Source organism: Myotis brandtii, unplaced genomic scaffold (assembly GCF_000412655.1).
Source record: "Myotis brandtii unplaced genomic scaffold, ASM41265v1 scaffold667, whole genome shotgun sequence".
In the NCBI taxonomy this organism is placed as follows: Eukaryota; Metazoa; Chordata; class Mammalia; order Chiroptera; family Vespertilionidae; genus Myotis; species Myotis brandtii.
The window spans coordinates 1,663,853-1,682,850 of NW_005370593.1; the positions used below are offsets into that span (position 1 = coordinate 1,663,853).

At 38.5% G+C, this 18,998-nt stretch overlaps 1 protein-coding gene across 8 annotated transcripts in view; it reads left to right on the forward strand.

Moving 5' to 3' along the window:
• HEATR5A (HEAT repeat containing 5A) overlaps positions 1-18,998 on the forward strand; it is a 97,858-nt gene that overhangs the window by 30,246 nt on the left and 48,614 nt on the right. For all 8 annotated transcript variants that reach the window (XM_014528978.1, XM_014528980.1, XM_005880985.2 and 5 more), the window contains 5 exons: positions 3,962-4,114; positions 5,347-5,446; positions 8,738-8,847; positions 16,573-16,736; positions 16,823-16,998. In XM_014528978.1, coding sequence (XP_014384464.1) covers positions 3,962-4,114; positions 5,347-5,446; positions 8,738-8,847; positions 16,573-16,736; positions 16,823-16,998 — 703 coding nt within the window. The remainder of the gene's footprint in view (positions 1-3,961; positions 4,115-5,346; positions 5,447-8,737; positions 8,848-16,572; positions 16,737-16,822; positions 16,999-18,998) is intronic.

An 18,998-nucleotide genomic window follows, 5' to 3' on the forward strand; every position in this document is an offset into this window, starting at 1 on the left:
GGGGAGAATTATATCTACCTGGGTCACTGTTACGATCATATTTAATTGCCATTGTTACTTCTGTGGGAGCAATACCTTTTGCTGCTGCTTCAGATTGGGCTTCCTTTTCTACCTCATGTAGCATCTTGTACGATTTTGTTAATTCACTTATTTCATGAATGAGGTTGTTGATGTTGGTCATGAGTCTTTCTGAGCAGTCCTGGTTTTCTGGCATTGCTAATCTTTTACTTGTAGCTTTGGCTGTATCCAAAATATAGAGTTGAGCAAACTTCTGAGAAACACCATCCGAAGGATGAAAAGTTCCAGTACGGTGATAAACTTGTCCATGTATTCTAAAACAGTATGGCCCATATCTTGATGGTGATGCAATATTTGCAACCATGGAAGCAAAAGCAAAAGAACTATTTATGGAACGGATATTTTTCATGAAATTTTTACTGTCAGAATCTTCGTTTGTCATTAATCTTTTTAAATATGCTGGATAATCTGAAAAATGTATATCATTGGGGAAGACTTTCCCTTTGCTACAACATCGAGTAAATTTCCCATCAGATGGTTTTTCATCCGAGAAATTTAGTGATAAGCAAAATTCACATTGAACAGTCATTCCACCACAACTATGTTCGAGGATTGCATCCTCATGTACTCCATTTTCACCGAGAAGGCAGTTCCTATTGGTATTGGTAGTACTTGTTGACTGTTCTCTAGACATATTCTGTCGTCGCCACCGCCTTCTTTCAACTTTAAAGGCACGTTGGTCTTTAGACATTTTCTGTCGATGACTCCGGCATCTTTCGGCTGCAGAGCTACATTGTATCAACAGTTGTGCTTTAGACGTAGTCCCACCTCTCTACTGTCACGTTCTGAGATGCAGTGAATGAGAGTCCTGGCTGTCAGGCCACTGAGAGCTGTCTGACTAAAGGCTGATTCTGGCTGATTCTGTGGGGGTGGGACTTCCTCCTCCCTGCTGTCAGTTTCCACAGCTGTGATGAGGAGGCTGGGGTGTCAGAGGGAGCCACGCCCTCCAAGCTGCCCCTTCTCTCTCGCTCTGCTCTATGTCCAGCGGTCTCCTGCTCTGCCAAGTCCTCCAAACCTCCCGCTCTCCGGCAAGGTCCCAGCAGCCTGTGGGCATGGCTAGGCACGGGCGACCTCACCTCCTGGACCGGCGAAGGTCCTGGGAGCCCATGGGCATGACTACGGCCTCGCCTCCCAGGCCTGCGAAGGTCCCAGGAGCCCGTGGGTGTGGCTAGGCGCGGACAGCATTGCCTGCCGGACTGGCAAAAGTCCTGGGAGCCCGTGTTTGCAGGCACCGTCACCTCCTGGGGCGCCTGACACCTGAGTATGTAAATTAAGCACCATCTTTGTTGGGTTAATTTGCATAGTCACTCTGATTGGCTGGTGGGCATGGCTTGTGGGTGTGGCTTGTGTTTAGCAGAGGGATGGCTAATTTGCATGTTTCTCTTTTATTATATAGGATTTTTAGAATGTGTTGCTAGTATCCTAGCAAATTTCAAAGGGAATCAGTGAGGCTTTTGCTGTTAAGTATCATTATGAATCTATCATCATAGATTTTTATATATTTACCAGAGGCCTGGTGCACGACATTTGTGCGCTGGGGGCGGGGGGTGGGGCAGATCCCTCAGCCTGGCCTGTGCCCTCTCACAGTCCGGGAGCCCTTGGGGGATCTCCAGCTGTCATGCTTCGGGGAGAGTCTCCCACCACCGCCACGCACTGTGCTTGCCAGTGAGCCCGGCTCAGGGCTTCTGGCTGAGCTGCACTCCCCCTGTGGGAGCGCACTGACCACCAGGGGGCAGCTCCTGCACTGAGCGTCTGACCCCTGGTGGTCAGTGCGCATCATTGCGACCGGTCGTTCCGCCATTCGGTTTATTTGCATATTAGCCTTTTATTATATGGGATGTGTTTCAACCCATTGCAGTCTTTATTTCTTTATATATATGTTTTTATTGATTTTAGAAAGAGAAGAAGGAAGAGAGAGAATGAGAAACATAGATGAGAGAAACATAGATTGGCTGCCTCCTACATACCTCTATTGGGGATCAAGCCCATAATCTGGGCATGTGCCCTGACCAGGAATCAAACTGTTAACCTCTTCTTGCATGGGATGATAACATATTGACACCTCTAGGAAAGAAATGCTACATTGTTCACTATGGAGTTAATGAGATATCCTCCTTTCTATATAATAAAAGGATAATATGCAAATTGACCAAACGGCGGAACGACTGGTCACTGTGACGCGCACCGACCACCAGGGGGCAGACGCTTAATGCAGGAGCTGTCCCCTGGTGAGAAACCAGGCTCATGGCTGGTGAGCACAGCTGCGGCAGCGCTAAGGATGTCCGACCTCTAGCTTAGGCCATCCCCCTAAGTCGTCAGTAGGACATCCCCCAAGGGCTTCTGGACTGGGAGAGGGCGCAGGCTGGGCTGAGGAACCTCCCTCTCCCCAAGTGCATGAATCTTGTGCACCAGGCCTCTAGTATTAGTATAATAGCAAATACTTAGGAAACTTTTGTCAGCTATGGGCATTCCCAGTGACTCCATGCTTTTATTGTATATAACTAAATTGTACTTTTAGAATTTTCTCTACCCCCACAGCCCGTGGTATATGAGTGGGCTGATATGCACACATGGCATTCACACACACAAACCTCTTACAGTCATTTATTCTTAATTACTTTACTCTGATTTCCTTTTTTTATTCCAATTCTAGGTTTTTTGAGTTTTTTTAGTACTATTTCATCAACGAAAGTAGTGAGCAAAGAGTGTTGAATTCATCTTGCTTTGAATTAACAATGGCTTCTTTCTAAAAAGCAAATTAGAAGAAAAAAATGGAAAATTAATTATATTTTAATCTAGTAAAATGCATGCATTAAAAAAAGATTGGTTTGCAAATACCCGTTCCTTTTACCATACAGCTCACTTCTTCATATGTAAATGAGGTAATTTTTTAATGATAATTGCGTAATGTCAGCCATTATGTAAATGCTTATCGTGAGTCAGACACTTTTCTATATAAACTCTTGTCTCAGAAACTGTCCAATGAGGTAAATACTATCGTAATCCCCTTTTATAAATGAGGAAATTGAGGCAGAAAATGGTTGAGTAACTTAACCAAGTTTACACAACAAGTGGATGGAGTCAGGATGTTAACCTGTGTTCTCATTCCAGAGTTCAGTGCAGTTCTTTGCTATGCTGCTATACTGCAGAAGGAAAACATACAGTCAGCCCAGCACAGGAATAAGAAATAACAAGTACTTATAGGAGAATTTTGAGATAACCTCAGAATTTTAAAGAAAATTACTTGGAGAGAAAAGCTGTAGGTTTTGATACTTTTTTAAACATTTTTCTTAACTGAAAATGGTGGCAAATAAAATATTATCATTGTATGTTGCCTTTCATTACTGGCTTTGTGTATTCACGATTCCTTAGTTCATAAGGATGTTGCTCTGAAATCTTTTTTTTTTTTTTTATTTCATTTAGATGTATTACATCTGAATTTCGGCCTGGAATAGGTTGCTATCAAAAGTTAGCATTACTCTCAGGATACAATGTTATTTGTTACCAAAACAGTATTACCTTGCATTTACATGGTACATCACAGTTTTTCAGACTACTTTAAAGGGCACTATCATTTAGATCAGACAAACAGTACAAGTGGTACTGGCTTCATTTTATGGATAAAAGAAACTGAATCTCATAGGTCATAGCAGTAGTGAGAGAGCTGACACTGGAACCCAGACTTAACTTGTTAGTTCCTTGTTTTTTCTCTCTACTCCAGTACCTTCAGATAATAATTCAATCAATAGTACATTCATTGGAACCAGAATGTAAGAAAAGGGACAAAGTATTGCAGGAGGGTGTTAAAATATGTTTATTAATAGATTTTTAAAGAGCAGCCACTTTGCGTTCTTTTATAAGTGACAAGTTGAATAAATTACAGGTCCTGCTGTTGTCAGTCATCACCTTGCTCGAGTCCTGCTGTTGTGGAAGTGTGTCTTTCCAGTGTCTCCTAAGGATCTAGAAACAGAAAAGAGCCGAGGAGATTCATTTACATGGCAGGTAACCTTAGAAGGACGAGCTGGTGCACTCTGTGGTAGGTTGAGTTTAGTCTTTTTGCTCCCTTTCTTTGGCTTTTCCCCACTCCTTAACTTTACACATACTTGTATATTTTACTTAATTTTAGAGGGAAATAACATTTTTCTGGTGTGGTTTTTTTTTGAGGGTGAGGGGTGGTAATCGAATATAATTGATTACTAGTATATCCAGTTAGTGATTATAACAGAAGTAGATGTAATAAACGAAATTTAAGAGTTCTGATCCTTAGGATAACACATGTTTTATTAGATGGACTCCAGTTGAGAAATGTCAAGATTGCTTTTCCTTAAGTAGGCATTCATTCCTTTTTTCAGAAACACGAGGGTTGGATTTAATTAGTGTTAATTAAGCATGTTTCCATTTAGTTTTTTTATATATAAAGTTGTACTCTTTATAATATATAGGCCATTAAAATAGTATTCACTATGAAAACTTAAACTAAGGAAGGGTGGGATCCCTGAAAAGAAATGAAAGCACTGATTTTGGTTTTGTTTGTTTATTCATGGTGTTTTTTTACTCTTAAAAATGGAAAACCGCCGAAACCGGTTTGGCTCAGTGGATAGAGCGTCGGCCTGCGGACTGAAAGGTCCCAGGTTCGATTCCGGTCAAGGGCATGTACCTGGGTTGCGGGCACATCCCCAGTAGGAGATGTGCAGGAGGCAGCTGATCGATGTTTCTCTCTCATCTATGTTTCTAACTCTGTATCTCTCTCCCTTCCTCTCTGTAAAAAATCAATAAAATATATTTTAAAAAAAAATGGAAAACCAATTTTGAAATTAATCTTGAAACTCAGCCTAACTTTAAAATATTTATTTTATTCTATATATGAAATTAACTCCTTATAAAACATGTGTTTCAGGTAACATTTACAAAAACCTAACATGCTGACTCAAAAGTAGCATTGTCCTACAGAATTAGTATAGAACTGGCAAACTTTAGGGTCTTCGCTAATTTATTCTTCTACTTTTGAGATCTGAGTAAAACCCAGGAAAGAAACATTTTGTTAACTTGGTTAGAGACCTCTGTTATTAATTTGAGGAAGCTTGATTTTAATTTGGTTAGAAATAGAAGACATTAGCTTTCTTTTTATACTAGAGTTTCAAGAATTTTTGTTTGTTTTTAACACATTTATTTATTCCTCTAATAAAAATGCAAACACTATAGCATAATTGAATGCTTTTTTCATAGTTCATTACATTCTGCCAAGTAAAAGTCTGTTCTGCCTTTCAGCTATCAAGAGCTTTGTTTCCCACTGTGGCGATCTCCTTACAGAGGAAGTAATTCAGCGTCTTCTTCCACCACTTCCTTGTGCTGTGGATTTGCTAACTCGGTAAGGATCTGCTGGTTAGATATGATTTTTAAAAAATTTAATAGCAGTCAGGTACCCTCTGATTATGTAATACCTTTTAAGTGCAATAATAAGGCCAGTTTCTATGGTCGGCGAATGATTTTCCTTTTGCAGAGGAAGGCAAATATTTAGTTATGTGATTGTTTCTTATTAGTCTAGGGCAGTGGTCGGCAAACTCATTAGTCAACAGAGCCAAATATCAATAGTACAACGGTTGAAATTTCTTTTGAGAGCCAAATTTTTTAAACTCAAACTATATAGGTAGGTACATTGTTATTAACTTAATTAGGGTACTCCTAAGGCTTAGGAAGAGCCACACTCAAGGGGCCAAAGAGCCGCATGTGGCTCGTGAGCCGCAGTTTGCCGACCACAGGGCTAGGGTCTTGAAAAAAATAAATATATTAAAAAGGAAGGAAAATTTCTTGTTGGATAGTGTATTTCTATACAGTTAGATTTACCCAAAAAATTAAATATGAAGCCTGTTAACCTTTTCAGGTATGCATTTTATTGGTTAGTACTTTTCTGTGTTTATTAGAACCAGGTGCTTGTTAACAGCTTCAGTGTTTTTTGTTTATATTTTTTATATGTCTGACTTATAATAAAACATAGAGAAAATCTAGTTTATGTCACAAGCATCTGTAATTTCCAAATTAATGAAATGCGTAGTTTAGAGAAAGTCTTTCAAATGTACTTAATGATATAATCTTATATGTATACAGAAAAATATATTTAAGATGTGGTTTATAAAGCACTAGGGGCCCAGTGCATGAAATTCATGCAAGAGTAGACCTTCCTTCCTCCAGCTGCCAGCACCGGCTTCCCTCTGGCACCCGGGACCCAGGCTTCCCTTGCAGCCCCGGCTTTTTCCAGAAGGTCGTCCAGAAGGACGTCTGGTCTAATTAGCATATTATGCTTTTATTATTATAGATAATAAAATGAACACCATGAATTCAACACTTCTAGAGCGGGGTTAGCAAATGTGTGCTGTAAGGGCCAGATAGTCTCTATTATACCTAATCAGCTCTGTTGTTTCAGCTCAAAAGCAGACATAGATAATCTGTAAATTAATCGATGTGGCCATGTTTCAATAAAACTTTACAGAAACAGGTAGTGGGTCAGATTCAGCTATCCCTGAACTCTGGAACATTAACAATACTGTTGAAGTTATCTGTGTGCTCCACTCTACTACCATTTTTTATGCCTTCCTTTAAAGATACCCACTATCGTGAATTTTATAGATGTCATTCCCTGCATTTTAAAAAAATGTATCACGTGTATTTTTCCCTAAACAGCACATGGTTTAATTTTGCTTGGTTTTGGTTCAGCACGTGGCATGCTTTTTCTGAGACTTAATTTTTTTTAAATATATTTTTATTGATTTCAGAGAGGGGGAGAGAGATATAAACACCAATGATGAGAGAGAATCATTGATTGGCTGCCTCCTGCATGCCCCACACTGGGGATCGAGCCCACAATCTGGGCATGTGCACTGACCAGGAATCAAACCATGACCTCCTGGTTCATAGGTCGACACCACTGAACCATGCTGGCAAGGGCCTGAGACTTAATTTTTTTTTTTTTTACACAACATTATGTTTCTAAATTTCATTTATGCGCAAATTTCTTCATTTTTATTGCTGTATAATATTTAATTATGTGAATACCCAGCATTTTACTTATCTCCTGTCAGTAAAATAGCCAAAATATTTTCTAAAATTCTTGTGTATTTCTATAAATAGTATTCACTTCTTGACCAACACTTATCAGACATCAGTTTTAGCCCATTCAGTAGGTATAAATTGGTATCTATCTCATTATGACTTTTATATATCTGATTCCTGATGGTTGTGTCTTTTTATATACTTATTGATCCTCAGTGTACCCCCTTCTATGAAATCCCTATTTATGTATGCCTTTACCTATTTTTAGATAAAAATGGTTTTTTGATTAACAGACCTTCTTAATTTAAATGTCAGATGTATCAATCATTTACTTTTTGTGTTTTTTATTTTGAGAGTACGTTTATTAAAGCTGGGACAGTGAAGCAAGGAAGGGCTTAGGATAAAAGAAGGAACAGGAGAGAGCTTAGGTGGGCTGCTTTGGCTCACTGGGAGGCCTTGGAGACAGGTTCAGGGGGTTAGCCCAAAACGAGCTGCCACTGCTCATTGCTCCCCTAGTTGCAAATCTGCTGGGGACCCTTGAGTTTAGGAAATGCATTCCTGAGTGGGGAGAAAGGTGTGGGCATGCTCCTAGGAGGGAGAACACACCTACTTTTGATTTTTAAAATCTTCCTACTTCATAGTTATGAAGATACGTTTTTATATTTCCTCTAAAATGTTTAAGGTTTTATCTTTCACATTTAAGTCTTTAATTCATCGGGAATTTATTGTTGTGTTCGGAGTGATATGTGTTAATATGAATAACTAGAATAGCAAGCAGTAGTTTTCTAGAACATCCAAATAAATGAACATTGCCAGAATTTCTTAGAGTGCCTGAAAACCTCATGCCATGACCGTTTAGTTGACTTATTCTGGCATAACAATAAAAGTGATCCCATTGAATTTCTGTATTGCTAAAAGAGATGAAAACCAGTTGATAAAATGGTACTTTGCAACGAGTAGCAATTCTTTAATAAGGTTCACTTGTTAGATGAGTGAACCTTATAGTAAACTGTCTTAATAGCAATAATGAGAAAAAAACAGAAGATAAAGAAGAATAGATGAAAGTTAAGAGTGTGAAGAAAGAAGGTGATAAGAAATTTTGTGAATATAACTATTGGAGAAACACTGGCTCAGCTTGTGCTTTATAAAAGAGAATTTGGTTTATGATTTTGCATATTTTTATGATTCGATTTGATGATATTCTAGATCAAGTTTCTAATAAACACTTGGATTGTTTTCTAGTTATTTTTTTTCTCTCTTTGCTTCTTCGGCTGATTCCTTTTCTACCATAATAGATTTTACTGTTTACAAATGCCACGTTATAAATTTTGGAATTTAGTTAATAGTTTTATTTTCTCAACAAAATACGTTCTTAGAACTCTAAGCTGAATGTATATAGTTTTGTTTTATGAAGTATGATAGAAAAGATGGCAGAATGATTTCCATGTGTGACATTTGTAATCACACCTTAGTAAAATAAATAAATAAAAGTAACAGTAATGTTCACTAATACTATGTATAGCTGTTTTATGTGTATATGCCAACCTGTTCAATATTTGTACATTGTTATATAAGTTACACATGTAAGATATACTTTCTCTTTTATTTTAAGGCTTTCTTCAATAATAAAAACATATGGAAGTCCTTTGAAAACACCATCAGTGGTTTATAGACAAAGGCTTTATGAATTACTGATTTTATTACCTCCTGAAACCTATGAAGGTATGTGTGTGCTTTATACCAAAGTGTTTTCTTGTTTGTCGCTAGTACAGTGCCTGGAAATAATAACTGAGTGAATTAATTACATGGCTGTTGTTTAGTGCCCTGTTTATAGGAGGTGTAGTAAGTTCAGTCTTAATACATGTGTTTACCATTCCATAAAAAAATAAAATACTTTTTTTAAAAACCTTTTTCTTGTCTTCTCTCTTCTGGGAAAAAATGTCTGTAGTTCCTCTGGGAGAGAATGAGTAACAAAGATTAGTCTCAATTCTGTCCAGGGTTTTGTACAGAATATATAATGCAAATCTGTTAGAAATTTGGCCATTCCTAGTTTCCCTCTAGAGTGATTATCGTATGCATTCTGTTCCACTATTCTATTCTTAACTCTGTCCAAATAGAAGTTTAATATTGAACTACTCAAGGTATAATTGATTTTATAATGTTTATAATGTAGGTTTTGCTCTAATAATTACGCTCAAAGATGTAAAATAAACTTGCCTCTATTTTAAAATTTGTCCTAAAACCTTCCTTGTAAATTTAAAATACATTTTTAAGAAAAATTGTGCCCTACTACTAAATAAGTCAAGTTGAAAATGATCACCATTTTGAACGTCTATATTATTTTAGTTTTAGTAATTTTCAGTAGCCAAACACATTAAATTGATCATTACTTTATATCTATTTTTTTTTAAAATACATTTATTGGCTTATAGCCTTATTCTACAAATAAATGCAATATAATATGTACCACAGTAGTTCAAAATGTTAACTTACAACTTCTGTATTGGCCTTTATCATTTTTGTGAATGGTATTGTTCCCCCCTGCCTCTCTTTGTGGTTCATAAATATACCTAGCAAAATGTTTGAATTAAAGGAAGCATTTAGTCTGTACTTCTAAAGAACTCGGGGGGGGGGGGGGGGGGGGGGGGAAGGATACATTGCCATTTCTCAGAAAATGTGTCCAAAGAACCATTTCTGTGTGCCAGGCACTGTGCTAACAATTGTATGTATTACATTGACTCTTGGACAACACTGGTTTGAAATGCATGGGTCCACTTATAGAGGGAATTTTTTTGATAAATACTGTAAATGTATTTTCGCTTATGATTTTCGGGGTATTTTTTTAAAGATAGTTTTATTGATTCCAGAGAAAAAGGGAGAAGGAGAAAGATAGAAATATCAATGATGAGAGAGAATCATTGATTGACTACCTCCTGCATACTCCCTTACTGGGGATTGAGCCTGCAACCCGGCATGTGCCCTGACTGGGAATCAAACCATGACCTCCTGGTTCATAGGTCAATGCTCAACCACTGAGGCACACTGGCCAGGCATGATTTTCTTAATAGTATTTTATTTTCTTTAGCTTACTTTATTGTAAAGGATACAGTATATAATAAATTTAACCTACAAAATATGTGTTAACTGACTGTTTATATTATTGGTAAGGCTTCTAATCAACAATAGGCTAATAGTAGTTAAGTTTGGAGAGAGTAAAAAGTTATACACAGATTTTTAGCTACTTGGGGGTCGGCACCTCTAATTCCCACATTGTTCAAGGGTTAACTGTGTTATCTTACTTATCTTGGGATAATACAATGAGCTAGTTACATTTTCCTTACTTGACAGATAAAGTCACAGAGAGATTACAGAAACCAACTTAAGAACACATTGCCAGTAAATAATGGAATCAAGATTAAAACAGATCTGCTTCACACTGTGCTGCCTATCCATTTATAAGTAGCCTACTAGAAACTTACTAGTAATAAACAGTCAAAGCTTAGTGATATATGTGTCTCATTCTAAGCTGTCTCTCAATGCAGAAGTTACCTGCTAGATATCTAATAAAAGGCTTAGAGATAATTGTAATGTTTCATTGATCAGATAGCTGTTAGGTTCTGGGAAAATCAATTCCCTTCAGACTTTTACATCCATTTTTACCATAGTATTTTGAAATTTATATTCAAATTGCAGATGAAAAATTGATTTTTTTCAAGTCTTCATTAAATATTTAGGAATATTAGAATATCAACTTAAAACCTACAGTGTAACTTATGATAAATGATAAGGACTCAAATTAAGGAAAAAAACAATGTCTTGTACTATCATCTCAGAATTGAAATTTGGGAATGCAAATAATGAAATAATGAACATAACATTATATAATAGACATTTTTTAAAATCTTCACCTGAGGATATATTTTTTATTGATTTTAGAGAGGAAGAGAGAGAGAGAGAGAGAGGGAAACATCGATCGGTTGCCTCCCACACGTGCCCCAGTCAGGGATTGAACCTACAACCTGGGTATGTGCCCTCATCAGTAATCAGATCCACAACCCACAATCCATATGCACCGGACAGTGCTTCAACCAACTGAGCCACACTGACCAGGGCAGCAACTGTATAGATTTTAAATCACCCACAGTGTTCATTGGGAGACAAAGTCAGGAAGTAATACGAATTTCTTGAAAAAAGAAAAGCTACATTCACCTTTTTTTTTTGTCTTTTTCAAGTTAATTTTTTTCTAACAAATTAAATAAATATAGTTTGTAGAAAAACAAAAATATGGGTGCATTAATATTTTTGTTTTGCCCTAGCTGGTTTGGCTCAGTGGATAGAGTGTCGACCTGCAGACTGAAGGGTCCCAGGTTCGATTCCTGTCAAGGGCATTTTCCTGGGTTGCGGGCTCGATCCCCCGTGGGGGCGGGAGGGGGGTGCAGGAGGCAGCCACTCAATGATTCTCTCTCATCATTGATGTTTCTATTTCTCTCCCTCTCCCTTCCTCTCTGAAATCAAAAATTATATTAAAAAATAATACATATTTTTGCTTCAACCAAAAATAATTTGCCATTTCATGTCTGTCTTTTTTCCATCTTTACAACTAAGGAAATAAAATTAAGGATTTTTCCTTAAGGAGTTTAATTTCTTTTTTTTAATTTTTAAATAATTCTATTTCATAGATTTATGTAATGTACAGGGTGGGGCAAAAATGGGTTTATAGTTGTGAGTATGTGTAACAGTTTATTCTTGTATTATTATTATTATTTTTCATATGAACAACTGTAAAATTACTTTTACCCACCCTGTATATGTCGCATAACAATCAGAACTTCACTGCGAGTATATCAGTTGACATTTTAAATAACAGCTCATACAATAATAACCTATAGTAATTAATAAATTTTTAGCACAAAAGGAAATAGTTGTCTTTAAAGTTATGCATCTAATGAAAATATGGCTAAGTAACAAAACAAGCTTAAAGGTCTGATTTTTAAAAAGTTCTGATGCTATCAGTTGGTACAGTGGGTTATCACAAAGTAAGTTTATACAATCCTATATAATAAAAGCGTAACATGAAATTGACCGAACAGTGAAACGACCCGTCACTATGACGTACACTGACCACCAGGGCACAGGTGCTCAATGCAGGAGCTGCCCCCTGGTGGTCAGTGCACTCTCACAAGAAGCGGGGCTCACGACTGGCAAGCGCAGCAGTGGTGGCGGGAGCCTCTCCCACCCCTGCTGCAGGCGGGCGGTAAGAAGTGAGGAGTCCCAGACTGTGAGAGCCCTGGACTGCGAGAGCGATGTCCGCCTGCCAGCGTAGGCCTGATCCCTGAGGGGTCCCAGGCTGCAAGAGGGCGCAGGCGGGCTGATGGATCCCCCACTCCCGTGCATGAATCTCGTGCACTGGGCCTCTAGTAAATTGTTTTTGTTACGTGAGACATTTTTAAGAATTAAGTAACTTTTCTTCATGATTGTCCAGCAGATGCAGACTTTTGTGATAATGATGACTTTTCTGAATTTTATGCAGTAATAAGTGGGTTCTTAGTTTTTATTTCCTATCTTAGTTTTGTTATGGATCTCCTTTAAGATTTTTTAATATTCTCAACACTAAAATTTTTTTCTCTTACACATCAGAAAGCCAATGGTGGGTTTCTACAAAAAAAGAAAGAAAAAAAAGAGGTACATATATACTACTTTTGTGCACATGAGTTTCATGTTCTCCATTTTGTGAATCCTATTGTAAAGGTTTTACATTTTTGATCCTCTTTTATTTTATTTTAAGGATAGATACAGAATTTATTTACAAAGATGTTCATTGCCATATTATTTATCATATAAAAATTGGTTAGAAATCTATGCATTCAAGAGCTGATTGGGTTAAGTGGAATGCCTTTAAATAATTTAATTTTAACTGGCCATTATAATGAGACTAGAGGCCTAGTGCACAAAAATTTGTGCAATCGTGGGAGGGGTGTCCCTAAGCCGGGCCTGTGCCCTCTCGCAGTCTGGGACCCCTGAGGGATGACCACCTGCTGGTTTAGGCCCACTCCCTGGGGGATTGGGCCTAAGCTGGCAGTCAGACATCCCTCTGGCAGCCCAGGAGCCCTCAGGGGATGTCCACTTGCCAGCGAGGAGCAGGCCTAAGCTGCAGTCAGACATCCTTAGCGCTGCTGAGGAGGCGGGAGAGGCTCCCACCACCATTGCTGTACTGGCAGCCATCAGCCTGGCTTGTGACTGGGCAGAGCTCCCCCTGTGGGAGCACATTGACCAGGGGGCAGCTCCTGCATTGAGCGTCTGCCCCCTGGTGGCCAATGTGTGTCATAGTGACCAGTCATTCCCAGTCGTTCTGCTGTTAGGGTCAATTTGCATATTACTCTTTTATTATATAGGAGTGCCGGGCCAGCCTGGGTGAGGGGCTGATGGTTGTTTGCAGGCTGGCCACAGCCCTTTCAGGGTGGGGGGTCCTTCTGGGGTGCCTGGCCAGTCTGGGTGAGGGGCTGATGGCGGCTGTTTGCCTGGCCACGGCCTCCAGCCACCCAAGCTCCCAGTGGAGGCTGGCTGGAAGCAGGTATCTGGGATTTATTTAGCTTCTGTAATTGAAACTTTGTTGCCTTCAGCAAAGGCCAGAGCCAGCCAGGGCAGGCAGAAAGCCTGGCTTCCTCCATCGCCAGGGCAACCAAGCCTCCTGCTTGCTCCAGCTCCGTGGCTGCTGGCGCCATCTTGGTTGGGTTAATTTGCATATAGTCTCTCTGATTGGCTGGTTTACGTGGCTTGGGGCATAGCAAAGGTATGGTCAATTTGCATGTTTCTCTTTTATTAGATTAGATAGGACTTCCTACCTTCATTTTATAGTTATGTGTGTATATTTGTATCCTGTATTTAATATCTTCTTGAAGGGAAGATTAAATATAATAAAACTTTTATTTTTATTAAACTTGGTGTCTAAAGGTTGAATGAATGAATGATTGAGAATGGTAGTTAAAAGCTCAAGTTCTGGAGCCTGGACTGCCTGTGTTTCAGTCTAACTGCCATGTATTACTGTGATCTTGGACAATTAAAATCTCTATTCCTGTTTCCTCACCTGGACTAACTGGACCTCATGAGGTGCTTATGAAAACTACATGTACAACTTTTAGGGCAGTTACTGATAACATGTTACATCTTCAATAAATATTTGTTGTTACTACTTTTATTGCTACTGATGATACATAAAACGATGGTAGGTGAAGCCTTCCTAATTCTTCCTGCAACTTCTCATAAATAGACATCACCCAAGTCTTTATCTCATTATAATGCTGTTGCTCAAAGAAACACTTACAAAAGTGAATGTTTCTCTATGATTTTTACTCATGCCTGAAGTACTTAAAATACACGCTGGCAAAGCTATTTATGCTCTAGGTGGATAAAAATGTCCTATTGATAATCTACCAGAAATCAGAATAAATATCTCTGAAATGGTAATTTAGGGCAATGTGGTAAATAGACCAATTTTTTAAATATATATATATATATACACACACACACTAGAGGCCTGGTGCATGAAATTCATGCACTTGGTGGGTCCCTTAGCCCGGCCTGCACCTTCTCACAGTCCGGGAGCCCTTGGGGGATGTCCAACTGACAGCTTAGTCCTGGGGAGCAGGCCTGAGCTGGCAATCTGATATCTTAGCACTGCTGCAGAGGCAGGAGAGGCTCCCGCCACCACCACTGCGCTCATTTGAGCCCGGCTTCTGGCTGGGTGCTCCCCCTGTGGGATCGGGCCAAAACCAGCTCTCTGACATTACCTGAGCGATCCCAGATTAGGAGAGGGCTCAGGCCAGGCCGAGGGACCCCACCAGTGCCTGATCAGGGCGGGGGAGAGTTGTGGGAGGTTGGCCAGCCAGGGAGGAACCGCGAGGGCTCCAGGGCATGTCCAGCCCATCTTGCTCCGTCCTGATCATCCAGACCCCAGCAGAAAGCTAACCTACCAGTCTGAGCTTCTGCTCCCTGGTGGTCAGTGCATGTCATAATGAGCAGTTGAGCGACCATAGCATATCATTAGCATATTACGCTTTGATTGGTTGAACGGCCAACCTGTTGACCGGACACTTAGCATATTAGGCTTTTATTATATAGGGTGTGTGTGTGTGTGTGTGTGTGTGTGTGTGTGTGTGTCGTGCCATACCTTGTCTCATGCCTTATAGATAATCACAATGCCACCTGTGCACTAGCTTGGCCCCCAAAACAAACAGACTGAAAAAAAGAATCCTCACTAGATCTAAGTTCCAAATTATAAAAAAAAACAGATGGTAGAGGAATAAATTAAACTGCACTTGGGGGGGGGGTATAATCATTAAAATCCAGACTGTAGAAATTTCTACAGAACAGATAATCTAATTTCTTTAGATAAATTACAGGGGGGAGGGGAAAGTAGAGGGAAGAACTTTAAGTTGAAAGAGACTTAAGATATATCTATTTTATGTAGATTTACTTAGAACTTGATTCAAACATAAAAGCAAACAAAATAGGTATTTGAGTCCACTGAAAATTTAAACACTAAATGAGTATTTGTTTCGTGGTTTTTAAAACATGATATTATGATCATGAATTATTTAAAATGTCCTTAACTTTAGTGATACACTATGAAATATTTATGGGTGAAATTATATTCTTTCTAGGGTTTGCTTCAAAATAATGTGGGAAATAGTGAGATAGTGAAGGTAGGTATAGGTGAAACAAGATTGATCCACTTGGTCAAGATGAATGACAATCATATGCTAGCTGTAGGGAGTTGAGGTGTCATAATACTATTATGTCTGGTTTTGTATCTGTTTGAAATTTTCTGTGATAAAAACATATCTAACACTTATAAATATTTTCAAGGCTACCTTTTTTTAAAATATATTTTTATTGATTTCAGAGAGATGAAGGGAGAGGGAAAGAGATAGAAAGATCAATGATGAGAGAATTATCAATCAGCTGCCTTCTGCATGCCATATACTGGGTATTGAGTCGAAACCCAGGCATGTGCCCTGACTGGAAATTGAACTGTTACCTCCTGGTTCATGGGTCCATGCTCAACCACTGAGCCACGCCGCCAGGGTGAGGCCATCATTTTTTTAAACAAATATAATTTATCAGCTTTTGTATCTATCTTTTTTATTCTGTTTTTGTACTGTATGTCATTTTATTTAAAATGATGGTAGTATCATAAGGTTTACACACATACATTGAGATGTGTGTCTTTTCAGTATCCAGTCAGCCTTGCAACCAATAACACATAGTTGAGCCATTCATTTGTAGGGTATTTTTCTAGGATCAGATATATAATCTTTGGCTATGATAGATTAAAGTTAGCCAGTGTGTAGATTAAAGTTCCACCTGGGCTTTTTTTTAACCCCATACTCTAACCAGTTAACTGCTATTACTAAATTACTAATTGTTCTTTTTTCTCTGACTCAACAGGACACCTCTGTGCTATCCTCAAAGAGCTGGCTGCTGACTTGACTGGCCCTGACATACAAGTGGCAGCATCCACATTTTTACTTCCACCCCTGTGTCATCAGGATGATCTTTTGTTATTAAGTCCTTTGCTACAAGAGACTGACCATAGATTTATTGAGGAACAGGTATGGTCATTTTTCAATAATTCTTGGGTTCATTCCAAGTGTGAACAGTAGTTTTAAAACTTTATATAACTTTTTTTTTTTTTTAGCTCCTGCTTAGTAATGGTATTGCTTGTGGAAGTCTTGAGTATGACCCCTATTCTATTTATGAGAAAGATGTAGGGGGAGATTCAGTGCCTAAGCCCCTACCTCCAACACTATCAGTGATTAGCTCTGCAGTCAAGCTCTTTGGAGTTGTATGTGCTCATGTGGGAGAAGCTCAAAGGTAAACCATCTTTAGTAATTCACTTACCCTGAAATAAATAGTTTACTTATTCTGAAATGTGATATTTCCAGACTGGCAATTGGTTCAATGAATGCATAATGTAGACTTGGGTGGGTAAGAAGAATGTTGTCAGAAGTTCTCATTTAATATAACAAACTTACAGATGAAAGTGAGATGCTGTCTCTCTCTCTTTTTTTTTAATTCTCAGCCAAGGATATTTTTTCCGTTGATATATATATAATTTTTTTTTTTTTGGTTGTTATCGTTCTTGAGAAAGAACGTTTTTGAGAAAGTGCAAGGGAGGGAGGAGAGGGGAGAAAGAGAGAGAAACATCAACCTTAGAGAGACACATTGGTTGGTTGCCTCCCACGGGCCGGGGATTGAACTTGCAACTGAGATATGTGCCCTTGACCAGGAATCGAACCCGTGACCCTTGGGTCTGTGGGCCAACACTCTAACTACTTAGCAAAATCAGCCAGGATGAGGTGCTGTCTCTTGTTTACTTATTTACCTGGCTAATATTTAATAAGTAAGTTAACAATTAAATTAAATGATTAAATTAAACTAACAGTTGATAGTACTATTGTGCATACAATACTTAACCGACAGTTAGCTTATTATCTACCTGAAAATAGAACAAGAACATTGATTTCTCTTCCTGGAAGCAACCTGAGGTGGCCTTTGAAAATGGCTTACTATTCACTTGACCCAGAAAACCTCACAAAATCATGCATATCAAGAGGTTCAAATCTTCATGTCCACTTTTAACAAACCCATGAAACTGCCCAAGCCATCAAGGGTATGCATGTCTGAAAAACCACCAAATGTCTGAAGGATGTCACTTTAGAGAAGCAATGTGGGCCATTCTGTCATTGCAGTGGTGGAGTTGGAAAGTGTGCCCAGGGCAAACAGAGGGTCAGTGGCCCAAAAAGAGTGCTGAGTTTTTGCTGCACATGCTTGAAAATGAAAAGAGTAGTGATCAACTTCAGGGTTTAGATGTAGATTCTCTGTTCATTGAGCACATCCAGGTGAACAAAGCTTACAGACCTCATGGGTGGTTTAACCCACACACGAACTCTCCCTGCCACGCTGAGAGGATCCTTCATGAAAAAGAGCAGGTTGTTCCTAAACCAGAAAAGGAGTTTGCACAGAAGAAAAATATATCCCAGAAGAAACTGAACAAAACAGGGCCCAAGAGTAAATGCAGCATAAAATAAATGCTAATGAAAGTTTAAAAAGAGAGAGAGAGAGAACATTGATTTATGAGCTATTGTCATAAGGAAAAACATTGGTTTTCTGCTTAGATTAGGTCTCATAGGCTTTCTTTCTTGGAGTCTTCATGGAGCCATTGTAGGTCCAGTGATTAGTCTTCAGTTTGATGGATATCAGTTCATTCAAAGTGAATTTTGGTTTTGAAAACTCAAAGTTTGATAATGATTTCTCATTGATAATAACAGCTTCTTAATTGATAACTGAGTTAATACCATTCTTAAAGATTAAAAAAACATTATTCATATCGACTACCAGAAAATTCAGTTTTTATCTGAGATACTAAAAGGAAGTGAATCTTTCCTGTAGGCTATACTGGTCCACAGTTTACAAATTGTTAAGTATCATCATTCATACTCTCTCTCTTTATATATACACACAATATAATTTTATCCAGTTATATCTTCCAGTTAGGTAGGATATTTACCTTGGTCTCTTGCTGAAGATGAACAAATATATTTGAGTGTTGTCAACAACACATTTCTGAAACAGGTCTTTCAGTGGATAGAAAAGTGAATAAAATTTGTTTATTTTTAACAGCTTCATGTCATTTTATTTAAAAGGCTGGTAGCATTAAGGTGTACACACACACACACATAAATTTTGAGGTGTCTTTTCAGAGCTTTAATTTCAAAAGGTATTTTTCCCAAATTTATTTGTAGCATATAGCTCCCTGTTTACCTATACAGAATACAGTTAATTTAAAATAGTTCATTTGAATTAATACAGCT